We start from the raw sequence: 24626 nt of genomic DNA on the forward strand, positions 1-24626 counted from the left end.
CTCCACGGCCAGCTGGAGAGCTCGGCGTTTGCGGTGATAGTTGTTTTCATGTGTGTAATTCCTTCATTTGCTACTGCTTATGATGGAAAACTGGGTTATCCTCATGTGAGAGATGCTCCGCTTTCTGCGAGCCGCCAATGCAATGCAGAGTGCAAAAGAGGGCGCTGCTCATATTTCACGCATGCGGAAAAGAATTGCTTTTCTTCCGCGAATTCCGCGTAGGTACCGATATTTCGGTAGCGTATTTGAAATGATATGTTGTAGAGAAACGGTTGACTTCGTTGATGGGAATGATTTTGCGATGCAGTTCGGTGTACATTGGAGCGCAAAAAAAAAATCAGATAATGATAGATTATGTGCAGTACTGTTATTTCTTTAATGGTTTATGGTTTAACTGTTTTTCACATTCCTTTATACCTAATGAGATCATCCTCACGAATCCGGCTAATATAATCTCGACATTCGGCAGTGAACAACTTTCCCTTACGAGACCTCCATCGTATATTTGACCACATTTTGGTGGAAAATTTACAATGGCGAACCACGTCATTTTGAAAATATTTTTTTTTTGTTCAGAAAAAAATATATGAATTGCAGCGACCTAATGATATCAGACGGGTTTTGTTTACCAAAGTTTATGATAGGATCCGATCGAGGCAAAACAAACACATCTTTATCGCACGATCCTTTTTGCGGATCGGGTGAGTCATAGAATGAATTTTATGATATGGTCGGGTCGATTCCGAATAAATAAGTTCGTTTTTGTTTTGCTTCGCCCGTAACCCGATTTTTGTTTCTTCATATTTCTGAAGTTTAGCCCTAGAAAAGGCTTTTCCCTAAATCCCATCACCGAGTTATAACCATTTGAGTAATACGGTATGTAATTTGGTACAACCTTGACACAAAATTTCAAACGCGTTTTTCTCGAAACTACTTTTTCCAAATTGGTGTAGTTCTAGTGAATCCATTTATTCAAAATTTGATGTGAATGAATCTTCACACATGTGTCTATCGCATGAACTAATAAAAACTTATAATTTTTTATTTTTACTATTTCGAAAACATTGAAATCGTCATAAAAAAAACGTTCTTAAAAACAAATTTTATTTCCTAACGTCCGCCATTTTATCTAAAAACGTTTTTTTCACTTGTCCGAGGCTCATACTATAGCATCATATTTACTGATTCAGAATCTGTTCGATTTGTTTGTTTCAGATAACCAGGAGGGCTGCAATCATGTACGCCATTTCACAACTTTTTTCAACCCCTCAGCCTGTAACTATTCTAATTTGAATTATGTTTTGAATTTGTTTGTTGTATTGTTAAGAGATGAAGAAACAAATAATAAAATAATGTATATTAAAAATAGTCTATGTTTTTTTTTGTTCAGAGCTCGAAAAAAGGTCCGAAATTAGCGCCTCCACACTAGAATACCCCTTTGAGGTTACGAGAAGATATCCTTGTAGCCAAATGATTGCACATCTGCTTTCGTAGCGAGCATTCATGGGCTCAATTCCAGATTCCTCCATTGACGTTATTGTGCTTTACAAGGATAAAAAAGATGAAATTTTTAAGCTGCCATAATAGAAAAAAATGTATATTCTAGTTAAAATCCAGCCAGCGAGCAATCAATACTTTTTGTTCTTGATGCTGATGTCACAAACACTTGGAAACTTGAAGATCAACTCTCAGCGTTAACATACGCTGTTGACTGAATGTTGTCTGGAAAAAATCTCATCTATTTTTTTTTTTTTTTTATAAATTCGTTTATTTTTACAGGCTCAGTTACATAAGTTTAAAGGAGCCGAAATCTTAAATATATTTTTAAAACTATATATATGAACAATTTTCTTAAATCTATGGTTAGTAATGTGGGAAACCGATTACTCGTGGTGGACTCGAGATTAAAAGGGTGACATTTTCTCAGGAAAAGGATGGGGTATAAGGAAATTATTACAATGTTGATAATCACACACACTCAATTCTTAAATCTATTCGTACATCAGTTGTGAATTTACATTTCATTCTTCTGTTTATAGCAAGCGGACCAATTACTCACAAAGGAAGAAATGGAGGGTATAAGGATATAAGGATAATCACACACGAATATCGATAGATTTAAGGAAAACATATATTTGGGACATGTAATCAAGGTCTAACCGAGCCAACACATCTCTCACCGGCACATTGGGCTGCCTTCCTCTAGCCCGAAGGGAGTTCTCTAAATTCGATCTGGCAACAAGATACACCTCACACGACCAAACAACGTGTTCGATGTCGTGGTAACCTCGGCCACAAACGCAGATATTGCTGCCGGCCAGATTGAAACGAAAGAGTAGCGCGTCTAACGAACAGTGATTGGACATGAGTCGGGAGAAGGTGCGAATAAAGTCCCGACTCAAGTCCAGACTTTTGAACCATGGTTTGAGGCTAACCTTAGGGATAATCGAGTGAAGCCACCGGCCCAATTCATCTTCGTTCCATTTGCGTTGCCAGTTAGCGATGGTATTTTTACGGACTAAAGAGTAAAATTCATTGAAGGCGATTTGACGCTGATAAATATCGCCTTCAATCGCACCTACCTTTGCTAATGAGTCAGCCCTCTCATTACCCGGAATTGAGCAATGAGAAGGGACCCACACAAAGGTAATGACATAACAGCGTCTGGATAAAGCACTCAAAATTTTTCGTATTCTCTCAAGGAAGTACGGCGAGTGCTTTTCCGGCCTCACTGAACGGATAGCTTCGACAGAGCTAAGACTATCCTTTACAATGTAATAGTGTTCAACAGGTCGTGAGGCGACGCTGTCCAGCGCCCAATGAATTGCTGCCAATTCAGCAATATACACTGAGCAAGGATTCTGAAGACTGTGTGAGGTGCTAAAAAATTCGTTGAACACTCCAAATCCTGTGGACTCATTTGTAGTGGACCCATCAGTAAAGTACATGTTATCACAATTGATATCCCCATACTTTTCATCGAAGATCGTTGGAGCGATCCTCGATCGTTGGTAATCTGAATATCCATGGATATCTTGCTTCATGGACAGATCAAAATGCACAGAGGAATTGATGTAGTCAGGGAAACAAACACGCTTGGGAATATACGAAGAAGAATCAACCTGCATGGAGATGAATTCATGATATGAACTCATGAATCCGGAGTGAAAATTTAGCTCGATTAGCCGCTCAAAATTTCCGATCACCAATAGGTTCATGACCTTACACCGGATGAAGAACCGAAGAGATAATAAATTGAAGCGATCTTTTAGTGGGAGTAGGCCTGCCAAAACCTCGAGACTCATGGTATGCGTTGAGGGCATACATCCCAACGCAATACGGAGACAAAGATACTGAATTCGCTCGAGTTTAATAAAGTGTGTTTTGGCAGCTGATTGAAAACAGAAACTGCCATACTCCATCACTGAGAGAATAGTTGTTCTATACAACATTATAAGATCTTCGGGATGGGCTCCCCACCAGGTGCCGGTAATTGTACGGAGAAAATTTATTCTTTGTTGGCATTTTTTACTCAGATACCTAATATGGGCCCCCCAAGTACATTTGGAGTCGAACCAGACCCCAAGATACTTGAATGACATAGCATGAGTGATCGGTTTACCCAAAAGTTGAAGCTTTGGTTTTGCTGGTCTATGCTTCCTAGAAAAAACCACCATCTCTGATTTCTCCGTGGAGAATTCGATCCCTAGCCCAATGGCCCAGGTTGAAAAATTGTTCAAAGTATCTTGTAAGGGTTCTTGTAGGTCGGATTCTGTTGATCCTACGACAGAGACCACTCCATCATCTGCAAGTTGTCTTAGGCTGCAATTTTGTGTAAGGCAATTGTCGATGTCGCTTACATAGAAGTTGTACAAAAGGCGGCTTAAACATGAGCCCTGGGGGAGGCCCATGTAAGAGACCCGACTTACTGCCGAATCTCCGTGAGAAAAGTTCAAATGCTTCTCACAAAGCAAGTTATTTAACATATTATTCAATAGAGGCGGCAGACCCTGAGAGTGTAATTTGTCTGTCAAAACCTCTATTGAAACAGAATCAAAGGCCCCCTTTATGTCCAAGAATACTGAAGCCATTTGTTTTTTTCCGGCGTAAGCCATTTGAATTTCTGAAGAAAGCAACGCAAGACAATCATTCGTCCCCTTGCCCCTGCGGAACCCATATTGTGTATCTGAGAGTAGGCCATTCATTTCAACCCATCGATCAAGGCGAAACAAGATCATTTTCTCCAACAATTTCCGTATACAAGACAGCATTGCTATTGGGCGGTACGAATTGAAGTCGGACGCGGGTTTTCCGGGTTTTTGAATAGCTATAACTCGTACTTGTCTCCAATCATCTGGAACAATATTATTCTCCAGAAACCGATTGAATAAATTCAACAAGCGATGTTTCGCCACATCAGGGAGGTTTTTCAGCAAGTTGAACTTAATTCTATCCGATCCCGGAGCAGAATTGTTACATGAAAGCAGAGCAAGAGAGAATTCTACCATCGAAAACTCGGAATCAAGATCGCACCTATCTTGTGGTATATCTCGAACAATTTTTTGCACAGGAGCGGAATCAGGACAAACCTTCCGTGCAAAATTAAAAATCCATCGATGTGAATATTCCTCGCTTTCATTGGATGAAGAGCGATTTCTCATGTTTCGAGCCACTTTCCATAATTTTTTCATTGACGTTTCTCGTGACAAACCTCCCACGAAATTTCGCCAATAAGCACGTTTTTTCCCTTTGATCAAGTTTTTAAATTGATTTTCAAGGTCCAAATACGATTGAAAATTTTCAATGGTTCCACGTTTCCGAAAAGCTTTGAATGCGTTCGATTTATCCTGATAAAGCTTGGAACATTGGCTATCCCACCATGGATTGGGAGGCCTTCGACGAATAGTGGAGCCTGGGATGGGTTTCGTTTGAGCGCGAACCGCGCTGTCATAGATCAAACGAGAAAGGAAGTTATACTCCTCCAATGGAGGTAAACCATCTCTGGAATTGATGGCTAGAGCAATCGCGTCCGCATATTTTTTCCAGTCAATGTGTCTTGTGAGGTCATATGCCATGTTTATAGATTCAGAAAAATTCGACCCAATGGTGATGGAAATTTTGATTGGCAAGTGATCACTACCGTTGGGGTCCTGGATTACATTCCACTTGCAATCTAACGATAGTGAATTCGAGCAAAGCGAGAGGTCAAGAGCACTTGGGTTAGCAGGAGGTTTAGGTACACGTGTTGTTTCCCCAGTGTTCAAAAGTGTCATATTGAAGCTGTTACAAAGATCATATATCAACAGTGAACGATTGTCGTCGTACTGTTCCCCCCAGGCAGTTCCGTGAGAATTGAAGTCTCCCAAGATCAATCGTGGCTCAGGAAGGAGTGAGCACATGTCAACAAGTTGCTTGCGGCTAACCGCAGCTCTCGGAGGCCAATACAAGCTGACAATACAGAGGTCTTTTCCTCTGATGTTTGCATGACAAGCAACAGCTTCAATCCCTCCAATAGGTGGAAGGTCAATTCGAAAAAATGAGTGGCACTTATTGATCCCCAATAGCACCCCTCCGTATCTGTCATCACGGTCCAAGCGTATAATATTAAAATCGTGGAAAGAGAGATCATCTCGCGAAGAAAGCCAAGTTTCGGACAGAGCAAAAACATCACAATTGAAGTTATGAATTAAAAATTTGAATGTATCCAATTTAGGGATAAGACTACGACAATTCCACTGTAAAACAGTGATATCTCCGACCTCTCTATTTGAATTAGACATCAAGAGAGATAATCATTGCAAGGAGGGGCCATGTTTGCATCAATTGTTGCAAAATTGTCTTTAATACTGGAAGCATTGATATGACAATGGTTCTGATGGAGTCGGAAACATTAAAGCATGTGAAGATTTGAGCCACAAGATCAGTCAACTTTATAAATCCCGATTGGGAAGTTGAACTGGACGGTAAAATAGGGACAGTTGGGGTTTTTGATGTCCCTTCGAGTGCTGGGTCGTTCGAAGGTGAATTATTCCCACGGAAGCCAGGAGGAACCTGATTTTGCTTGTCCGCTGCACTCGATTTTTTAGGCATGCTAACAGAGGGTATAACCGGAGGGGCTTGTCCTTGAACTTTGGGAGTGGTCACATTTTTGCGCCGGGGATTCCCTTGGAAGATGTACGGTGTGCCCTCGTTAGCTGTATCCGCTTCCATTTCGTCATATGGCAGCGAAGCGAAGACATTGTTTGCGGTTAAAGGTTGTTGCTGTTGGGCCAATGGAGAAGCGCCCTTCAAAATTTCCGCAAAAGTGCGCTTCGAGCGTTCCTTTAAAGAGCGCTTCTGCTTCTCCCAGCGACTATTGTAAGTTTCACAAGCCGAGAGCACGTGCGGATTTCCTCCGCAATATGGACACTTTTGCTCAATCGCACTGCAGGATTTGTCCACATGTTGCTCTCCGCAAGTGGCACAGCGCTCCTTGTTGGCGCAGTAAGCTGCTGTGTGACCAACTGACTTGCATTTCAGGCAAGTCATGGGCTTTGGCACGAAGAGTCGCAGCGGTAGCCTCAATTTGTCCACCATAACGTAGTCAGGGAGGGCGGAGCCAGCAAAAGTGACTCTAAACGAGTCGGACGGCGTAAATTTCGATTCTTTCCCTTCCTGGGAGACTTTGCCGAGTTGTCGGCATTCTAAGATTTTAACCTTAATCAAAGGCAGCTTTTTAAATCTGCCATCTCCTTCCATAATTGATTTGCACGTCAGACCCGTTTCGGTTATCACCCCCGAGATTTCTACGTCATGGGAAGGCACGTAGACACGATATTCCAGGGTAAACCTCTGGTCGACGACAATACCGTTTGCGTCTTTCCGATCAGCCACGACAACACGCAGTTTGGTCGGTCTAACCTTCGTAATTTCTGTCACGGAGGAGTATCTTGCCAGATCTTTCATGATCTGAATAACATTAAGTGCTTTTCCGTTTGGCTTAGGCCTGAAGAAAACAACCCACGGATGCACCCAGTTCCAGGTGCATCTTCAGGATAGACCTTGACACGTGGAGAGAAGACAACAGGAGGAAAAGGAGATGACGAGGATTGAAGGGGATCGGGGACAACAGGATGGGGAGGCGAAATCTGAGCTGGGGTAGGAGCGAGGGGGTTTGGAGAGGAGATATTTGCAGGTTTTTTAGAGGGGGGCTTGCTAGAGTTAGCAGACTCGTCCCCGGACGAAACATCCTCTGATGTAGGAACGCGTTTAAGTGTCTTCGCTGTTCCTTTATTTGTTTTTTCAACCAGAGGGGAGTCATCATCAGAGATCTCCATATCTGGAGATCCTCCCCCTCCTTCTGCCATTCTGTAATTGGTACTTATAATCTAATATTTTGTTTTAATAATAATAATAATTAAAAAAAAATAAAAATAAAAATCTTAATCTCTCTCTTAGTTATAAAATCTTATAACTTATTTATTTCTATTCACCACAATGCACCCAGTGCTGATGAACTGGCAACCGCTGCTTGCTTCTCAATCGGAGCGCTTGAGCGCTCGGCACTATCACACACCACTAAGAAGTGATGCTCTCCTTCACACTGCTGTAAGTGAACAGCGAATCGCGCTGGTATTGTGTGCGTGCAACTGAGCACCGATGTCCGACTTCGATTGCGATGGCGACAAATCGGCGAAAACTGAAAGCCGGCTGGCCTTGCCAAGCTTTGATGATTCTGCTTTTCTCACTTATTCCGAGTTCACATTGCGTTTTACGATATCTCGAACAGTTCGAAAACGCGCGAAAAAAGCACACCCGGGCGATAAAAAAAAAATAACAGCCAACGGTAACCGAAAACAATGCTTTAACGGAGACGCTCACAGCACATGACCGGTTACTCGAAGCTTATGCCGAAGAAATGACTCATCTATTTGAAAATCATAATAAAAGCAGACAGGATTGCCGTCTAAAAGTAAACATTTGGATTTGCAATTTTTTATAGAAAGTTCATTGTTTTTTTTAAGCGTAATAAACTCGAAAAAAAAATTTTTTATTATTTTTTCAGAGTTTCTAGAGATATGTAAGAAGTCGGTTGAATTGAAGTATATAGTGTAGAAACCAATAAATACCTTTATTTATAAGACTGACCATTTCAACTTTATTGTTTTGTTCAGACGCGAAACATTCAAAAAACTAAAATTCCAGTGTTTCATAACCAGGGCCTGACAATTTCACTTCAATTAGCACATCGTCACTCAATAATGTGTCTATCGCTTCTTAGAACAGAACCAGAACCATGCAGGCTAAAAATATATCTATTCTCTTTTCACGCACAATAAGAAAAATATCTCGTCTCTTTCGTACATATTCCTTTCATTTCACGTTGATTCCTTTCATTCTGCAAACCAAAGCGACGTTAGAAATCGTCACTTGGAAATTAATTTGAAGCATCCATGTATTCTGGCAGTTTGTATAGAAATGAATGTTTCCTTGTTGCATTCGAAACTTATTCACTGAAACTAATGAAAACGGTGCAGTGAGGGTTGTGTAATATGCCTGCAGGAGTAATTATTTACCGGCGCTAGTTGTCAGTGTGAAATTAGTGATGAAACTGATAGTGGTTTGGTCGGATACTGGATACCGGTCAGCTTCGAGTCCGGATAGCCGAGTATTCGACAGCCCGATGTTTGTGTTTGTGCTTGTTTGTGTGCGTGCACGTGTATTTGTGAGGGTGTTTGTGTATGTTCGCGCGTTTTTTGGGTGTTTGTGTGCGTGTGTGCGCGTGCGTTTGGGCGTGTTTTTTTTTTCTTGCATGCAGGTGTGCGCTTTTTTTATGCGCGGGCATGTGTAGGCGTGTTTGCGCGCATTTGTGCGTGTTTCTGTGCGCGTTTGTACGTGCGTTTGCGCGTGTTTTTTTCTTGCTTGTGTGCAGGTGTGCGCGTTTTTTTGTGCATGGGCATGTGCGTGCTCGATTCTTTCCGTGCGTGCGTCTGTGCGTGTGCACGTTTGTGCGCGTGTATGTGCTTGTGTGTGTGTGTGCGTTTGTGTGCACCTGTGCGTCCATTTGTATGTTTGTGTGCGCTCGCGTTTTTATGCACATGTTTGTGCATGTTTGCGCGTGTGTGTGCGTGTTCGTGCACCCAATGATATGTGCGTGCGCGTGCTTCCGGCGTTGTGTATGCGCTCGCAATTCTGCGTGGGCACGCTGAAAGCGCAGACCTAGTCGAAAATCGCGTAATTTCGAGCAAATCGTGTAAAAAAATCGCGTAATTTCAAGCAAATCGCTTAAAAAAATCGCGTAATTTTGAGCGAATAGCGTAAAAAATATCACGCAAAAAAACGCATAAAGAAGAATCCAGCGTACTTGCAAATAACATGCTTCTTCGTAACATGGAATACATGTTTGATACAGGAAATATAAAAAATGAAGACAGCTCAAATCGGACTATTCTTTTCACCCTTAGAGAGGGTGAAAAACTCGAGAAAGGAATAGTCCGATCTGTGCCGTCTTTCATTTTATTACATTTTCTGTAACAAACATGAATTCCAAATAACAGAGAAACATGTTATTTACAAGTGATTGAAGAATTTTGAACACGGTCCGCGACGATCCATTTTGGTAAAATAAAACTTACGTTTGAAAGCAGCAAGCATCCTCTAACATGCGAAATGAAAATAAATATAACCCGTTCAAGCAGTTTTAATCGTCAGTGAAAGCTTCTGCTTTTATACTTGTAAGAGAACGAAAGAGGAAAGGAACGAAACAAAAGAATCAATGTTACTGTATGCGTAGAGAATATTTCGTCTCCACTTCACCCCGATACACTGAAATTAATCCACCGAAAATGACTGTAGTGGAAGTGAGAGTTGTATGAATAAAATTCAATCACATTTATTAGCTTCGAAAATAACTAGCCCTGTTCATAACTATAGAAATAGATGGAAAAACTCTCACTCCTTTACAAAATTAACGTCAATTTCACATGAATTTCAATAAATTTCTAATTCATAGGTCATCTGTAGTTCTCAATCAGTTCAAGTAATCTATTCGGGGTGGTTTCGATCAAGCTGGGCCATGTTGTGGTGTGTATCTCGTTGTACGCAGATTATACTGCTCGTTTAAGCTTTTCGAATCACTCATACTGCATGTAAGCTGCATCTACTATTCGTGCAATCACTCCTCATAAGTTCCTTACAGGGTTTTGATTTGGTAAACAAGCTGACCAGACCTGAATCTGAAGCCCCTATTAATTAAACCATGCCATAACCTTCCGGATTGTATGAATTGATGCCAAATTACCGAATTATCACATTGTTTTTGATGCAAAAACAGCAGTGAATGATTCTGAAGTACTTCGTTGCATTCGTGTTGATGGTAAGCTATTTAAACCTGGTCTTTTCGAGAAAATTCTCCCCAAACCATAAAAATTCCGTTTCCAAAGCTGTGAGTCCAAAAACTAATGTGGATGCTAATCCCATGGATTTCATTATTTCAGGAGAGCTTCTCTGACAAAAATAAATTCAACTTGAATAGAATTTATTTATACTGGAAGGATTTACGGAACGTGTAATTTAATTTTACAATTCGTAACTTTGCAGGCGGCAGTTTGATGGTTTGGGGAGAATTTTCTCAAAGAGGCCTGGTTTAGATAGCTTACCATCAACACAAATGAATAGTTAGAAGTACAAAGAAGTACTTCAGAATCATTTACTGCTATTTTTGCATAAAAAACAATACGATTATTGGGTAATTTGGCATCAATTCATAAAATCCGGAAGGTCATGACATGGTTTAATGAATAGAGGCTTCAGATTCTGGCCTGGTCAGATTGTTCACCAAATCAAAACCCTGCAAGGAACTTATGAGGAGCGATTGGACGAATAGTAGATGCAGCTTACAAGCGGTATGAGTGATTCGAAGAGCGTAGAACGAGATACACACTACAACATGGCCCAGCTTGACCGAAATCGTTCCGAATGGGTTATTTGAACTGATTGAGAACTAAAGATGACCTACGAATTAGAAACTTATTGAAATTCATATGAAATTGACGTTAATTTTGTAAAGAAGTGAGAGTTTTTTTCATATGTTTCTATAGTTATTAAACACTGGAATTTTTGTTTTTTGAATGTTTCGTGCCTGAATACAACCATAAAATAGAAATAACCAGTCTTATAAATGATATCTTGGATTCTACACTATATACTTCAATTCAACCGACTTCTTACATATCTCTGGAAACTCAGAAAAAAATGAGTGGTTCTATAGTTGTGAAACGCAGTGTAGTTTATGTGAACAAGCTTTAGCAATATGAAAAGTCTATACAAAAGTTAGGGTCTCTTAGGTCTCGACACCTCAAAAACTGCAAAAAACGATTTTTTTAACCTTTTCGCCTGGATGTATACTTTTTAATTGTAGCATAATATTTTACCTGAAAAGTCTATCAAAATATCTTCTTTCATTTGGTAAAGTAAAAGAATTGTGTCTAAGCACGAACTGTGAATATTAGCTTTAATTTGGTTGATAGAAACAAACAATCTAATCATGCATTTTGGCGAGAGAAGAATAAATAATTACAGCTTTCGAATGAAATCTACAGAATCGATGAAAGTAGACTACTTTTTGAATCAGAACCAGCTTAGAAGGATATCCTAGTCTAGAAATTTGGAAAAAAAAGGATTTTAGACATTGCTCTTGGAATGGTTTTTTATGAAATTCTCAGTATTTACCGAGTTATAGCCATTTTAGTGAAGCGATACTCAAGTTCTGCTATATCGGTTTATTTTTGATGTGGATAAATATTTATACATCTCTCTATCCCATGAACCAATAAAAAAAATTACATTTTTTTTAAATTTTACTATCTTCAACAAAATTAAACGTGCCAATAAATGTGTACTAAAACTAAATAACTGAAAATATAAGTAGTCCTACGTCTAAAACGCAGTCGTGTCCTAGACACAACCCTCACAACACTTACTTTTAATGAAAATTGTACCGTTTTGACTCGTTTTTGACCGTTTTGTTCGGAATATGAGTCATAATGGAACTATTTTTATTTTTTTCATAGAAAACCCCGTTTGATATCGCGAACAACAATTAGTTAAGCTACAGTATATCAAACCACAACACTGCCGTTCTACGTTATCCCATAGCCCAAAATAAGCAACTGAGAAAAACGCAATCAAAGTGTTCTACCATATTTGTCTGCCAGAAGCTATAAGCAATTTAGCAATACATTGGGCTTTTAATGAGCAAAAAACTATTGTTAAATGAAATGTGAAAAGACCCCTTCACTTGAATTAATCAATTCTGATTAAAGGCTTAAAAATTCATGGCGGGACAGTTATGCCTAGAATATCAACATGGGCTTGTTGAACTTGTTGTTGTTTTTTGAAATACTGGAAACAAACATGTTTTTTAGTGTTTTTTGAAAGATTGTCGATAAAACACCGTTTTATGAAGAAAAATGAAATTTGATAAAAAGTAATACAGCGCGGACTCGATTCTATACAGTCCTCGATTTCAATTCACTGTATATAATCGAGTCAACAAAATTAGTTTTATTTGTTTTCTATACATATATTTTTGGTTTTTTGACTATAAAAGGAGAATTTAATTTTTAATTCATCCTCTAAATGTCATAAAATACCTTTCTCATATAAAAATCCGATTTTTTTCAGAAGGTGATAGAAGATCATATTTAATGATAAAATACTTCAACGCATATGGTCGAATTGTCGAATTGTCAATGACAGAGTTATTGAACTTTTTTCTGTTTCGGGCTCTATTGGCCTTAAACTAGCTCTAATTTTAAACGTAGGACAATTCTGTTCCATTTGAAGGATGAGAAAGTTTTATACAGTCAGTGGCGTAGTGTAAGTGGGGGGGCGTAGAGGGCGCACAGTGGTTTCAAGCCATTTCCAATCATTTTTCTATTTAATGCCACCTAGAATTTCTGAGGGACCACTGTGGGGCGGTCCGCCCCGGGTGTCACCCTTAGAGGGTTGACATCCATGAAGGTAACCCGTTATTACTTATGATATTATCTAACAAAACAAGTCGCTATGGAAAAGTTCATGTTATAGAATCTTTCTTGGTTTTTATGTTCATTGTTTCGCCATACTACATCTTTCATTTTTTGTACTGGGGTGTAAATTCAAAGTCTCGAAAATGAGGGGGTGACGTTCGAAGTACAAGATTCTGAACGTTAATATCTCTCTACCGGATGAATGAAGTGATATGAAAATAACATTAATCGAAAGACAAAAGATCTGCGAGAGATGTTTTTTACTTATTGGTCATAAAAACTTGTTTCAATAGCTCAAAACTACGTCGAAAGCAAACTATTCAAATCATTATAAATAGCGATAGTCTCGATTGGTTTGCCGTTGATACATGATGCGTCAGTAGGGTCATTAATGAGATCACGAAGAATCGGATCGGACTTCGGTTCCAAATCTCACAGTGAATTTGAAACTGTTTCTAACCGTGTACGTTTCTGTGGCATCTTGTGGAGAGGCTTATTATTGCGCATTCCATTGAGCCCCTCACTTAACGAGAGGCATTTGTACAATATCAGGGTCGGTCTCAGCTTCCAAAGATATTTATTTGATAAGATTTATTTGGGTCACATTTCGACATGCACAAGTGACTCATATTTTATTTATTTTCTCATTTTTTAACTATTTGATTATTCATTAGAAAACGAAAACTAAGTATTATAGAGGGGTGACACCCTAATAAACCGCCCCGGGTGTCACCGGATTACGCCACGCCACTGTATACAGTATACATTTGTGAAACTTCGAAATTAGTGGATTTAAGTAACATTTTAGAAGTAAAAAACTCAGAAGTTAGTGGTTTTCAAGGCGTTATTCTTAATTTAGTGCAAACAAAATCATAATAAACTTCTTTTTTTTTTAATTTCGCTGCAATATCATTTTAAACAATTTCTGGCGAATCTTCAATTAGAATCTACAAAAATCGCGATTTTTTCTTCACTGTACTCATAAGAGACGAATTTCATGCCAACTCGACTGGCCGTTGGCAGCACCATCTCTGATAGCAGTGAAACGTTGTGAGTATAAAGACATGGGTCATTTAAGCAACTTTGCATACTTGAAGTATTCGAAAAATAATTAGACTACTTTCTGGAAAAAGCCAATTTTTTTTCTTATTTTTTTACAAAAATTTATAACTTAAAAACTATGATACCTACAAAATGCATGTCAAAGGATGAAATGTAGAAAATTGTTTAAATTTTTACGAAAAAATACCAAAATCGTATTCCGTAGCGTACTTTGTAATTTGGAGCCAGTTTGGGGCAACAAACTCCAAAACAAAAAAAAAGTTCAATAACTCTGTCATTGTTGAAATTCGAACATATGCGTAGGAGGATTTTTTAATCAAATATGATCGCCTATCACTTCCTGAAAGAATTTGGATAAATTTTTTTTTTCATGTGAGAAAAGTTTTTTTCTTACGTTAAGGGGATGAATCAAAAATCAAATTCCTCTTTGATATTCCAAAAACAAAAACGAATAAAAAAATTTTTTTTTGACTCGATTATATACAGTGAAAAGAAATCAGAAACTGTATATAATCGAGTCCGCGCTGTATATGAATAGCGCTTAAAATTTCCAACAAGTCGTCCATACATCGGAAGATGGGCACTTTTACAAAGAAAAAGTTTTTCTAACAACAACTTCATTATATTTTCTTTGAAAGAAACACAACTAATCCTAATTTTGTTTAAAGTCCAGATAGCGATATAGTGCGATAATTTATACATAACAATGTTATGAATTAAACATTAATAGTATTTTTTCAAAGAAAAAAATTAAAAAGTTGTTGTTCGAAAAACTTTTTACATGTAAATGTGCCCATCGTCCGTGTATGGAAAACTTGTTGGAAATTGTAAGGACTATTTATATCTTTTTTTTCAGTTTTTTGAATTTTAATGTTCAAAATATTTTTTTTTCAATGAAATTTTTTTCCAAAAAATTATTTGGTAATTTTTAATGAAAACATTAGTAATTTCCTATATTTCATTCTCGACCATCTCTTTGTAGATGTTACAGTTTTTAAATTAAGATTTTTCGAAAAAAAAGTTTGAAAAAAACCTACCAAATTTTTGTCGAAAAATGGAATGTAGGAAATTATTTTGGTTTTCATTAAAAATTATCAAAAAAAATTCATTGAAAAAAAAATATTTTGAAAATTAAAATTCATTTTTCTCGAAAACATATGCTTTCAATGTTCTGAAAGAAATAGGTATAAATAGCCCTTAAAATTTCCAACAAATTTTCCATACATCGGACGATGGGCACATTTACATCGAAAATGTTTTTCGAACAACAACTTTTTCATGTTTTTCTTTGAAAACATGCTATTAATGTTTAATTCGTAAAATTTTTTTGTATCAATTATCACATTTTAAATGCTCTGCTAACTTTTTTGTATTTAGAAACATGTCAAGAACATGTCAAACGTAAAAATTTACACACAAAAATGTTACGAGCGAAACGTAATTTTTTTCAGGAGTCTTCATACAAAAATGACTTATATTCCAAAAACTATAAACGATAGAAAGTTGATGTCTTCGACAAAAGTTTATATTTTAACAAGATTTAAAACGTTGTCGAATACACTATATCGCTATCTTGACTTTAAACAAAATTAGGAAAATTAGTTTTTTTTTTCAAAGAAAACATGAAAAAGTTGTTGTTCGAAGAACTTTTTCCCTATAAAAGTGCCCATCTTCCGATGTATGGACGACTTGTTGTAAATTGCAATGGCTATTCATATATATATATATATATATATATATATATATATATATATATATATATATATATATGTAAATATTTTTGGGAATTTAAAAAAAATACGTTTTTGAGAAAAATGATTTAAATTTTTGAAATAACTTTTTTGTCAGCGAAATAGAGGGTACAATAACCAAACTGGAACAGTTCAATAAATGAGGCAACAGATAAAATAACCAGGGCAAGTAATAGAAAATTCTGAATCAAATTTACATTTTTAGTTTATCAGAAATGCTTCCCGATGGTTATCCAAATTCAACCATGTGAGAATATCTTTGTTCCAAATCTTAAACTCTACAGAAATGATAAAACATTACATTATTTAACATACCTTTGACATATTTTCTCCCAATTAGATCCAACTCGTCAGCTGCGCCGAAGCACCGATCTGATCGATATCTGCTGTGTTAAATCAGTGCGAAACGTTACAACCGTTTCACATTTACTATGCTGTGGCAGACGCTGTTCCTCACCGATCCGTTAATTAACGTTATCTCCGATATTTATTATTCTCTGACACGCATCACTCGCACCCTTGCACCTTTCTTCTTCACCAGAATAAACACCACACATCAGATGAATAACCTTTTAATCCATCCTCCTTTCACTTGGGCTGTCATTTGCTATCCGGCTGAAACGTGCGAAATTGAACAATGGAGTTAATCCCGTGGCCAAACTAATTACCCACACAAACACTCGCTCGGAAATCGATAATTGCCTGATCTTTATCAACCGGCTAATCTTAATATTTGTTCCAACACTGTTCGGGTTCTTCCACAAAAGCAACAGTTCGAAGCTAGCAGCGTTCAGTCAAAGCATGCTAGGATAACGCGGGACTATAAAATTTCACTTTTACCCCTTATATCATTTGCCTTGAGTTCAACGAATTGATATACCCGATTAAAAAAATAACAACAAAGCTCAAACAAAACGAATTAAACTTGACAGCCTTGCGAGACGCTACTACTCAACAATATTTCACGACACGTCTCCAATATACACTCTCCAAGGGTATGTGTGTGTGTGCACAATAAACTTCAAAATTGCTTCTCTCTTCTTCGCACCTACTTCTGTATGCACTGTATATTCACTTTCGTTTCCCTCGTTTGGTTTTATCTCTTCAACTTCAACTCACTTCGCGCATCAGACGTCACCACCGGGCACACTATCGATCGACGAAACCCCTGGGAAGTAGTTTTATTAATCACCTCTAAGCCATCCTTCTCGAAAAAAAAAGTGCACAACACAAGTCACCACCGTCATGTACTTGTCGCTCTACCCTCCTCCTGTCATCACCACCACCGACCACCCGCAACAGATGGGGCTGTTGACAACGACGGGATTTGTCGGAATTTTCTTTCGCGGTGCAGCAATTCGCGAACCGCAAGGGGTGAGTGCGCAACGTCGGTGATGAGGAGGCGTAGATAAATACCAGGGCAAATTCTGGAACCACTTTTGCGATCGATTTTCTTCACTCCCGTTGGTTTCCCGCAGCAAGTTTTGTGCAGCTTTTGTATGCGGCTCTTGGGGCACACAGTTCACAGGTAACAATGCACTGGCAGGCCTGAATTGGGGCTTAGTTGATAATTACGGTTCATCATGGATGGGGTTTTTCAGCCGAAGAATCTGCAAATTTGGAGGAAAGAAATGATTAATGAGTCGGAAGAGAACCGTAACTGAAATTGTTTCGTTTGCGTTTGCTCTAATTCTCTATCGTTTGCAAGTAATAACAGTCTCGGATTTCCTTTCACTGTATATAATCGAATCCTGTATATAATCGAGTCAAAAACATTTTTTATTCGTTTTTTATGCATATATTTTTCGTTTATTGAAAACAGAAGAAGAATTTAATTTTTGACTCATCCCTTTGAAGTCAGAAAACACCTTTCTCACATGAAAAACATATTTTTTCCAAAATCTCTAAGGAGGTGATAGATGATCATATTTGATGGAAAAAAAACCCTTCTACGCATACGTTCGAATTTCAACAATGACACTGTTATAGATTTTTTTTTGTTTCGGTCTCTGTTGCCTCAAACATTGAAAAGTACGCTACGTAAGCCGATTCTGTTGCTTTCATTTGAAAGATGAGAAAATTTAGCACATGATATAGTAGTGGAACATCTAAATTAGTGGATTTTAATAACATTTGTTAAAAATTTCAAAAAGAAAGCAATTTCTAATGTTCAATTATTAATTTTATCCCAAAAATTCATACCAAGCTTGATTGTTTCTATCAATCAAATTAAAGCTCTCTAACCACTCTACAATTTGTCTTCCGACACCCAACTTCTATCTTTCCTTATTCCGCTGCAATATCGATATAAACAATTTAAGCAAAATCTTCCAAATCTCTAAAGAAGCAATTGTGATATTAATTTTATTGTTATGTCATCAGCGCATTAAGGATTTCAAGATATTAGAACAAGGTGTCCGAAATATGATGTTGTCCGAAATATGATTCAGAACGGTATATCACGTTTCCATTATTAGCCCTATTCTGTATTCTGATGGATTTCCATTTCGTTCGAAACAGTTATTTCGTTCGAGTTATAATTTCACATTCCCTATTCGCGTTGACGGCATTGAGCTTCATATTACGAAATGGGGGAGTAGGCATGACAATACGGGTTTGCAGAAGAAATAAACACGCTTTGGAAATGAAAATTATGAATAAAAATTATTTTTTCCATATCATATTAGTACTCTATGTATAAGAAAATCACTTTTGCTTGCAAGTAATGAAAAAAAATCACACAAAAATTATGTCTAATGATAATTTTATATTGTAATGGTATGTTTTGGTGAGAATATCTGAAAATTCATGGAAAATAGTTTAAGTTAGGGTCAGAACAACGTACTTCTAGTAGGTAAATAATGCTAAGAAAAAAATTTCACACAAATTTTAGCAATTTAAAGCTGTTTTAGGGCCGACTCATCTGATAGAGAATAGTTGACCTCATACAAACTAATGTCGTATCCAGATGTCGACACCATTCCGCTGTCAACGCGAATTGACGAATTAACGCAAAGTTGAATCAGCTCATGCGACACCTACATTAGAACTCAGAACCATGAAAGTGATGATGTTTGTTTATTCTACTGAAAAGCAAGATTCGGTCGTGATATTCCATTTGAATTCTATTTTGATTGATTTCAACCAATCAATGTCGTCAGTATGTGGTAAGAAAATTAAGGCTTTGTATATTTACGATGGTTTCAACGCGCGATTCGACCAAAGTCATAGATAATCTTCGAAAATACAAATACGAATACAAACGATTAATAATACATACATGTATGAATATTATGGATAATGGTAATGAAATCGATATCATATTAAGATGGATGATATCATTGATTATGTAGGGGCCGATATGAGAAGGATTTGCAGTACTTTTAGCGCATCATATGGTTCTCATCGTTTATCTAGTTGAAAAAAAAATTAAAGTTACAACACTCATACCAAGCCATTCTTCATAGTACAGGTCGGACTCGATTATATACAGTCCGAAAAAAATTTTTTTTTACAATTCAAATATGACTTGTTTCAAGAATAAATGTAACCTTCGAACGTTAAAGTTGAATTTAAGTGACTATCATATGTACAGTTGAGTGAAAATCGTGATTTTAGAAGATTTTGCTTGAATTTTCACCAGAAATTGTTTATATCGATATTGCAGCGAAATTAAGAAAGATAGAAGTTGGGTGTCAAAGAAAAAATTGTAGAGTGGTTTGAGAACTTTAGTTTTATTGATAGAAACAATTGAGTTCAATATGAATTTTTAGGGTAAAATTAATAATTACACCAACTTTGAAATGTTCACCTCCAAAACAGTTATTTAAGTCCTGTTATTTAGATGTTCCACTACTATATCCTGTACAAAATTTCCTCATCTTTCAAATGAAAGCAACAGAATTGGCTTACGCAGCGTACGTTTTAGTGTAGAGTCAGATTGAAGCAACAGAGTCGGAAACAAAAAAAAATCTATAACCATGTCATTGTTTAAATTCGAACATATGCGTAGAAGGATTTTTTTTCATCAAATATGATCATCTATAACCTTCTGAGAGATTCTGGAAAAAAAAATTTTTTCATTTGAGAAAGGTACTTTCTGGCTTTAAGGGGATGGATCAAAAATTAAATTCTTCTTTCATTTTCAATAAACGAAAAATATATGCATAAAAAACGAATAAAAAAAAATTTTTTTTTGCTCGATTATATACAGTGAAAAAAAATCGGAGACTGTATATAATCGAGTCCGCGCTGTATACATACCACATTGTAAAATAATGATTTTATAATCTTTTCAGCGTGGAGAGAATACATGAATCCAGGAAATTTGAAGAAAAATTCGGATTTTACTAACAAATTTCATACCAAAAAAATAAAACATCATCATTTTACTCGCTGCGCCATCTGGTTGTAAATCGAACGTAAATTCGTCAATTTCGAACGTTTTCCCCATAGTATATTGGAATCGTTTATCAACTAATATGAAAAAATGTTCATCTAAACACAATCTCAACGGGATTTACTTTTTTTACCTGAATAGTAATAATTAGCTTGTGTAATAGAGAAACGAATACGATGTAATTAAAGTAATGAATAAGTTTTCACATATTCTTCAAAGTAGACCAAATTGTAGCATTAAAAGAGGCAAATGTCTCAAGTTACATGATTTATTCATACAATAAATAATGATCGAAGAGAAACAACTCGAACGGAATACAGAATGGAATTTTATCAAGTCGTTCGAAATACAGAATAGGGGTGCATATCACGTGATTTTTTTTATCTGAACGTGATAAAGCCGAGACTTTACTGTATTACAAAATAAAATAGAGATAATTTGAAGAAAATAACCGTTTCTTTCGTCGAAGTAACGTATCAATCTATTGGGTTATTTAAAAAATATCCGCGATTATTTGCCACTAAATGGTGTTGAAGATCTTATATCGGGCAACAGTAATCCAATTGTGTCAAACGAGTGGGCCTGATATCTCCCGTTCTCCTAGCAAAAGTTTATTTTTGAATTGATTGGTTTTCATCAAACGTTAGTCTTTCTCATTAGTAACATAAACAAAACGATGGTACATGAAGATAATCAAACTCCAATAAAAAATAACACTCGCTCCGCTATTCCCCGCTAATGGATAACGGAAAGCAGATGAATCGTCACGCTATTCAAAACTCATCTTAGGCCAGAGGTATGTTCCGTTTCCCCTTCGTACGTTCCGAGCATCTGGCGCTGGAAGTGCACGTCACTAAGCGGCACCTTATAAATCACGTGTATGGCTGGCTGGCTGGCTGTGTGGGTTTGGTTGCTCCGCGCTAAATCAACACCAAAGTGAATGTGGTGCACCCGAAAAAAAAACACCCGTACCAAAATATTACTCACGCTAGCTGCTGTTTATTGTAATAAAATAGAACAACCGCAGACCGACACAGAGATTGGCACCCATCACTTTCTAATTTCCCATAGCGACTTTCAAGAGAACCACATAAAAAAACCCGAAATTCGACAGTTCTTGACAACCGAAATTGAATAAAATAACCCAAAATAGACCAAAATAGATGACCACCAGCGCCACAACAACAACACGTTCACGAGTGTGTGCTCAGCCTTTGGAGTTTCACCACCGCAAGTGTAAACACTTTGTTTCTTATCGATCGCCTGAACTGCGTTCCGATAGCATGAGTGTGGATTCGGTTCAATACACATGCGGGGTGTATCGATTGTGTGCTGTTAAACCTGCGCGTTCCGTGACCACAATTCGAGGACACCTCGTTACGCTTCATTTATTCCCATAGCCAGCGTTCTGAAATTTGCATAAGCCTTGCTGCCGTTGTTGCTGTTGTAAGGCTTCGGTTTATTTGATCGATTGCTGTCGTTGATTGTTGATTGTTCCTAGGTGGTGTTGGCTGATGTTTGCGTGTGTGTTAATGTCTCGCATCTTGTATGGTCCACGGTGGAGATAACAGTGGGGCAGGAATGAGAAATTGAGTCAGGTTTATAGCATTCAGTTTGTAGTGTTTCAAGTTTCAAGTCAAGGCTTGTTGGCAATGTTAGAACTGAGGAGTACAAAACGGAAGGAACCCACATACGATGTCATTCCATATGCCCTAAAAATGAAAATCTGTTCAGAATTATTTTATATTCAAATTAAAACAGCGAATATCGGTCACGTCACGAGTGTTGCCCAATTTTGAGCGTTTACGCCTCACTCATTTCTTGATAGATTTACGAGATATAAATAATTGTAATTCTAATTCATTTGATAGAATAAAATGTGTGTTCGAAGGGATTTTCTTACCTTAGAAAATGCAAACCACTTTTTCGCAACTTGTGTATTTTTACTAATGGCTCAAAACTGTAAATTCACAAAATTAGTTTTTTTACAATACAGAAATATTCAGAGGCTCACATGAGTAGTTTTCTATTTTCTACACTTTCTGAATCCTTTCCTTCGATTTCAGATACCTCCTTTCCCTTTTAATACTTTATTTCTGTAAATCCTGTAATTCATAATACAAATACTTTTCAAGCTTACAACTTACTCTCTTTGTTTTCATTACACTTACGCTTCTCTTTATATACGCTTTCAAATTTCTATCTCATTCTCAAAATTCAATCAACTTTTCTAAACTTATTATAAATTAACTTTTCTCCAATAATCGTAGTTCGATCTATTCACATCTATTCAAATCAAATTTTCTTTTCTCTTTAAAACAATAGTGGGTTGTTGTCAATTTGTCAATAACAACGATAATCATCAAGGCTACTCCTATCAAGGTAGTACGATTAGGACAAACAGCTCATCGGTGCCTCAACAATGTGTGAAAGTCTGGTCTACTGTGACTGCGGTGTATCTTGTTCAAAGATATTCATAATCACTCGCGAACGAACAACATAACGTAATCCTACGTCAACAATGCGGTCATGTCTCGGACACAATCGATCAACTTTGAAACCAACGGAAAATACAAAAAAAAATTACAGGAAAGTTGTAAAAATTTAAAATTCAATATCGAGGGCTAAAAATCAATCATCGCCATATATTTTTTTAAAGATAATTGCATGTAGAGGAAATGCGGTTAAAATGAACACTCTAAGGAATATGCCCATTTACTGCGTCCACATACCGCTACAATCTCCGTTCTTCGAAGAATATTATAGTTTAATTAATTGTTGTTTAAGATATCAAACGGTTTTCATTCTAAAAAATAATAGCAGTACATATTTCTTTAAAAAAAAAAGTTGTAAAACATTTTTTTAGGGTGCGGTTAAAATGATCACCTGGTGGTGGTAAAATGAACACCTGTACATATTATGTTAAATGGGTTGGATTTATACGTTGTTTCATGTCCAAATTTGTTTGAATCTTTATTAAGAAAGTAGGTATATCCATGAATAATCTGGACTTATTCACCTAGAGTAGTAATTAGAATTTTTTCATACGTACAAAAACGTAGTACGTAGTACATAACGCTTCACATATTGAGGTTTGGTTTTGTTTGGGGTGGCATATTTCCCCAGGGTCAAAGCTACAAAAGGAACACCTTGGAGGGCAACATGTGATAAGGTATATCAGCTCCAGAAAACATAACATTGTAAGTCGTTATCCGGTGGCTCGTTTTGCCCCAAACAACAAAATTTTGAATGCGAATTAATCGCTGAAATAAAACAAAATTTCTGTCATCCAAACTGATAATTCGTCAAAAATATCAGGTCGAATAACTTAAATTTCACGGGAAATTCCTAAAATATGATGCGCGCAAAATTACATCCGAATGGCTACCGTGAGAGAAAAATCTGTTCTATTTTATTTTTTTCTACATTTGACAGTTTCATGTATAACTGCATTTTAGGTAATCTATACGTAAAGTCTAATTCTGAGTTACTTTTTTGAGCATATCGGATAGAATTACACCGATAACACTTGTGATGTTGTCTTCTAGTACTTAAATCGAAGCTGATTGATCGACATAAATTTGATTTGAAAAAATAGTCCAACGGCGTCGAATCGCACGATCTAGGCGACTCATCAAAATGTCATCATTTCGTGTGCTGTGTGGAAGAATCTAAAGGGGTGAGAATTGTAAAAATTATTCTTATTCGACCTTTTTGTCTAAACCCACTAGCCAGAGAAAAGTGGTGAATAAAGACGTTTCTATAACCTTTGTATCAGTGATCGATGAGTAGAGAGAATAAAGTGATTCGTTGATTAGTTTCACGACAGCCAACTTTTTTATTTTTTTTTTTTTATCTTCGCTTATTTTTCGTCGGCCTATTTCCGCCACTTAAGTGCCAATCACCGACATCAGGGAGGCGACTCCACCTGTTCCTACCTATCAGACTCAACAACTCATGAGCCGGGCCAACTTCTTTTACTTCCGCTCCGAAGGAAGACGTAACCAGAGATTTTTCGCCTCAGAAAATCCCAACGATGCCAGCTGGGATTGACAGCCAACTTGATCAGTCATATTTTCTATTTCCTCCCCGAAATCCGAAATTTTAAAACAACCATACATACAATAGGTCATGCTAAATAAAACCGTTCAAAAGTATAGTATAAAAACTATATTTTTATGTTTTTGATTTTTTGATTATTCTTCATATCCCATATTTACATTTAAGTGCCTATTCTATCAAATTCCGTTTCAAAATCCTATTCAAATTCAACGAGAAAGTGTCACCCACATCTGGATAACGGGGATTCCCAGGAAATACACCCGTCACCCAGATCTGGGTGACGGCGCGATCAAAGTGTCAAAAAAAAAACATGACAACTTAATCCTCATTTCACACAATACC

The 24626-nt window shown here is 37.0% G+C and overlaps 1 protein-coding gene across 4 annotated transcripts in view; it reads right to left on the minus strand.

Moving 5' to 3' along the window:
• Positions 1-24626, minus strand: part of LOC129779740 (serine-rich adhesin for platelets) — a 466395-nt gene that overhangs the window by 439075 nt on the left and 2694 nt on the right. For 3 of the 4 annotated variants that reach the window (XM_055787396.1, XM_055787395.1, XM_055787393.1), the window contains exon 2: positions 16139-17433. In XM_055787396.1, the coding sequence (XP_055643371.1) occupies positions 16139-16147 (9 nt within the window). In that variant the 5' untranslated portion in view covers positions 16148-17433. The remainder of the gene's footprint in view (positions 1-16138; positions 17434-24626) is intronic. The other variant, XM_055787394.1, reaches the window with a different exon arrangement.

Source organism: Toxorhynchites rutilus, chromosome 3 (assembly GCF_029784135.1).
Source record: "Toxorhynchites rutilus septentrionalis strain SRP chromosome 3, ASM2978413v1, whole genome shotgun sequence".
NCBI classification, from domain to species: domain Eukaryota; kingdom Metazoa; phylum Arthropoda; class Insecta; order Diptera; family Culicidae; genus Toxorhynchites; species Toxorhynchites rutilus.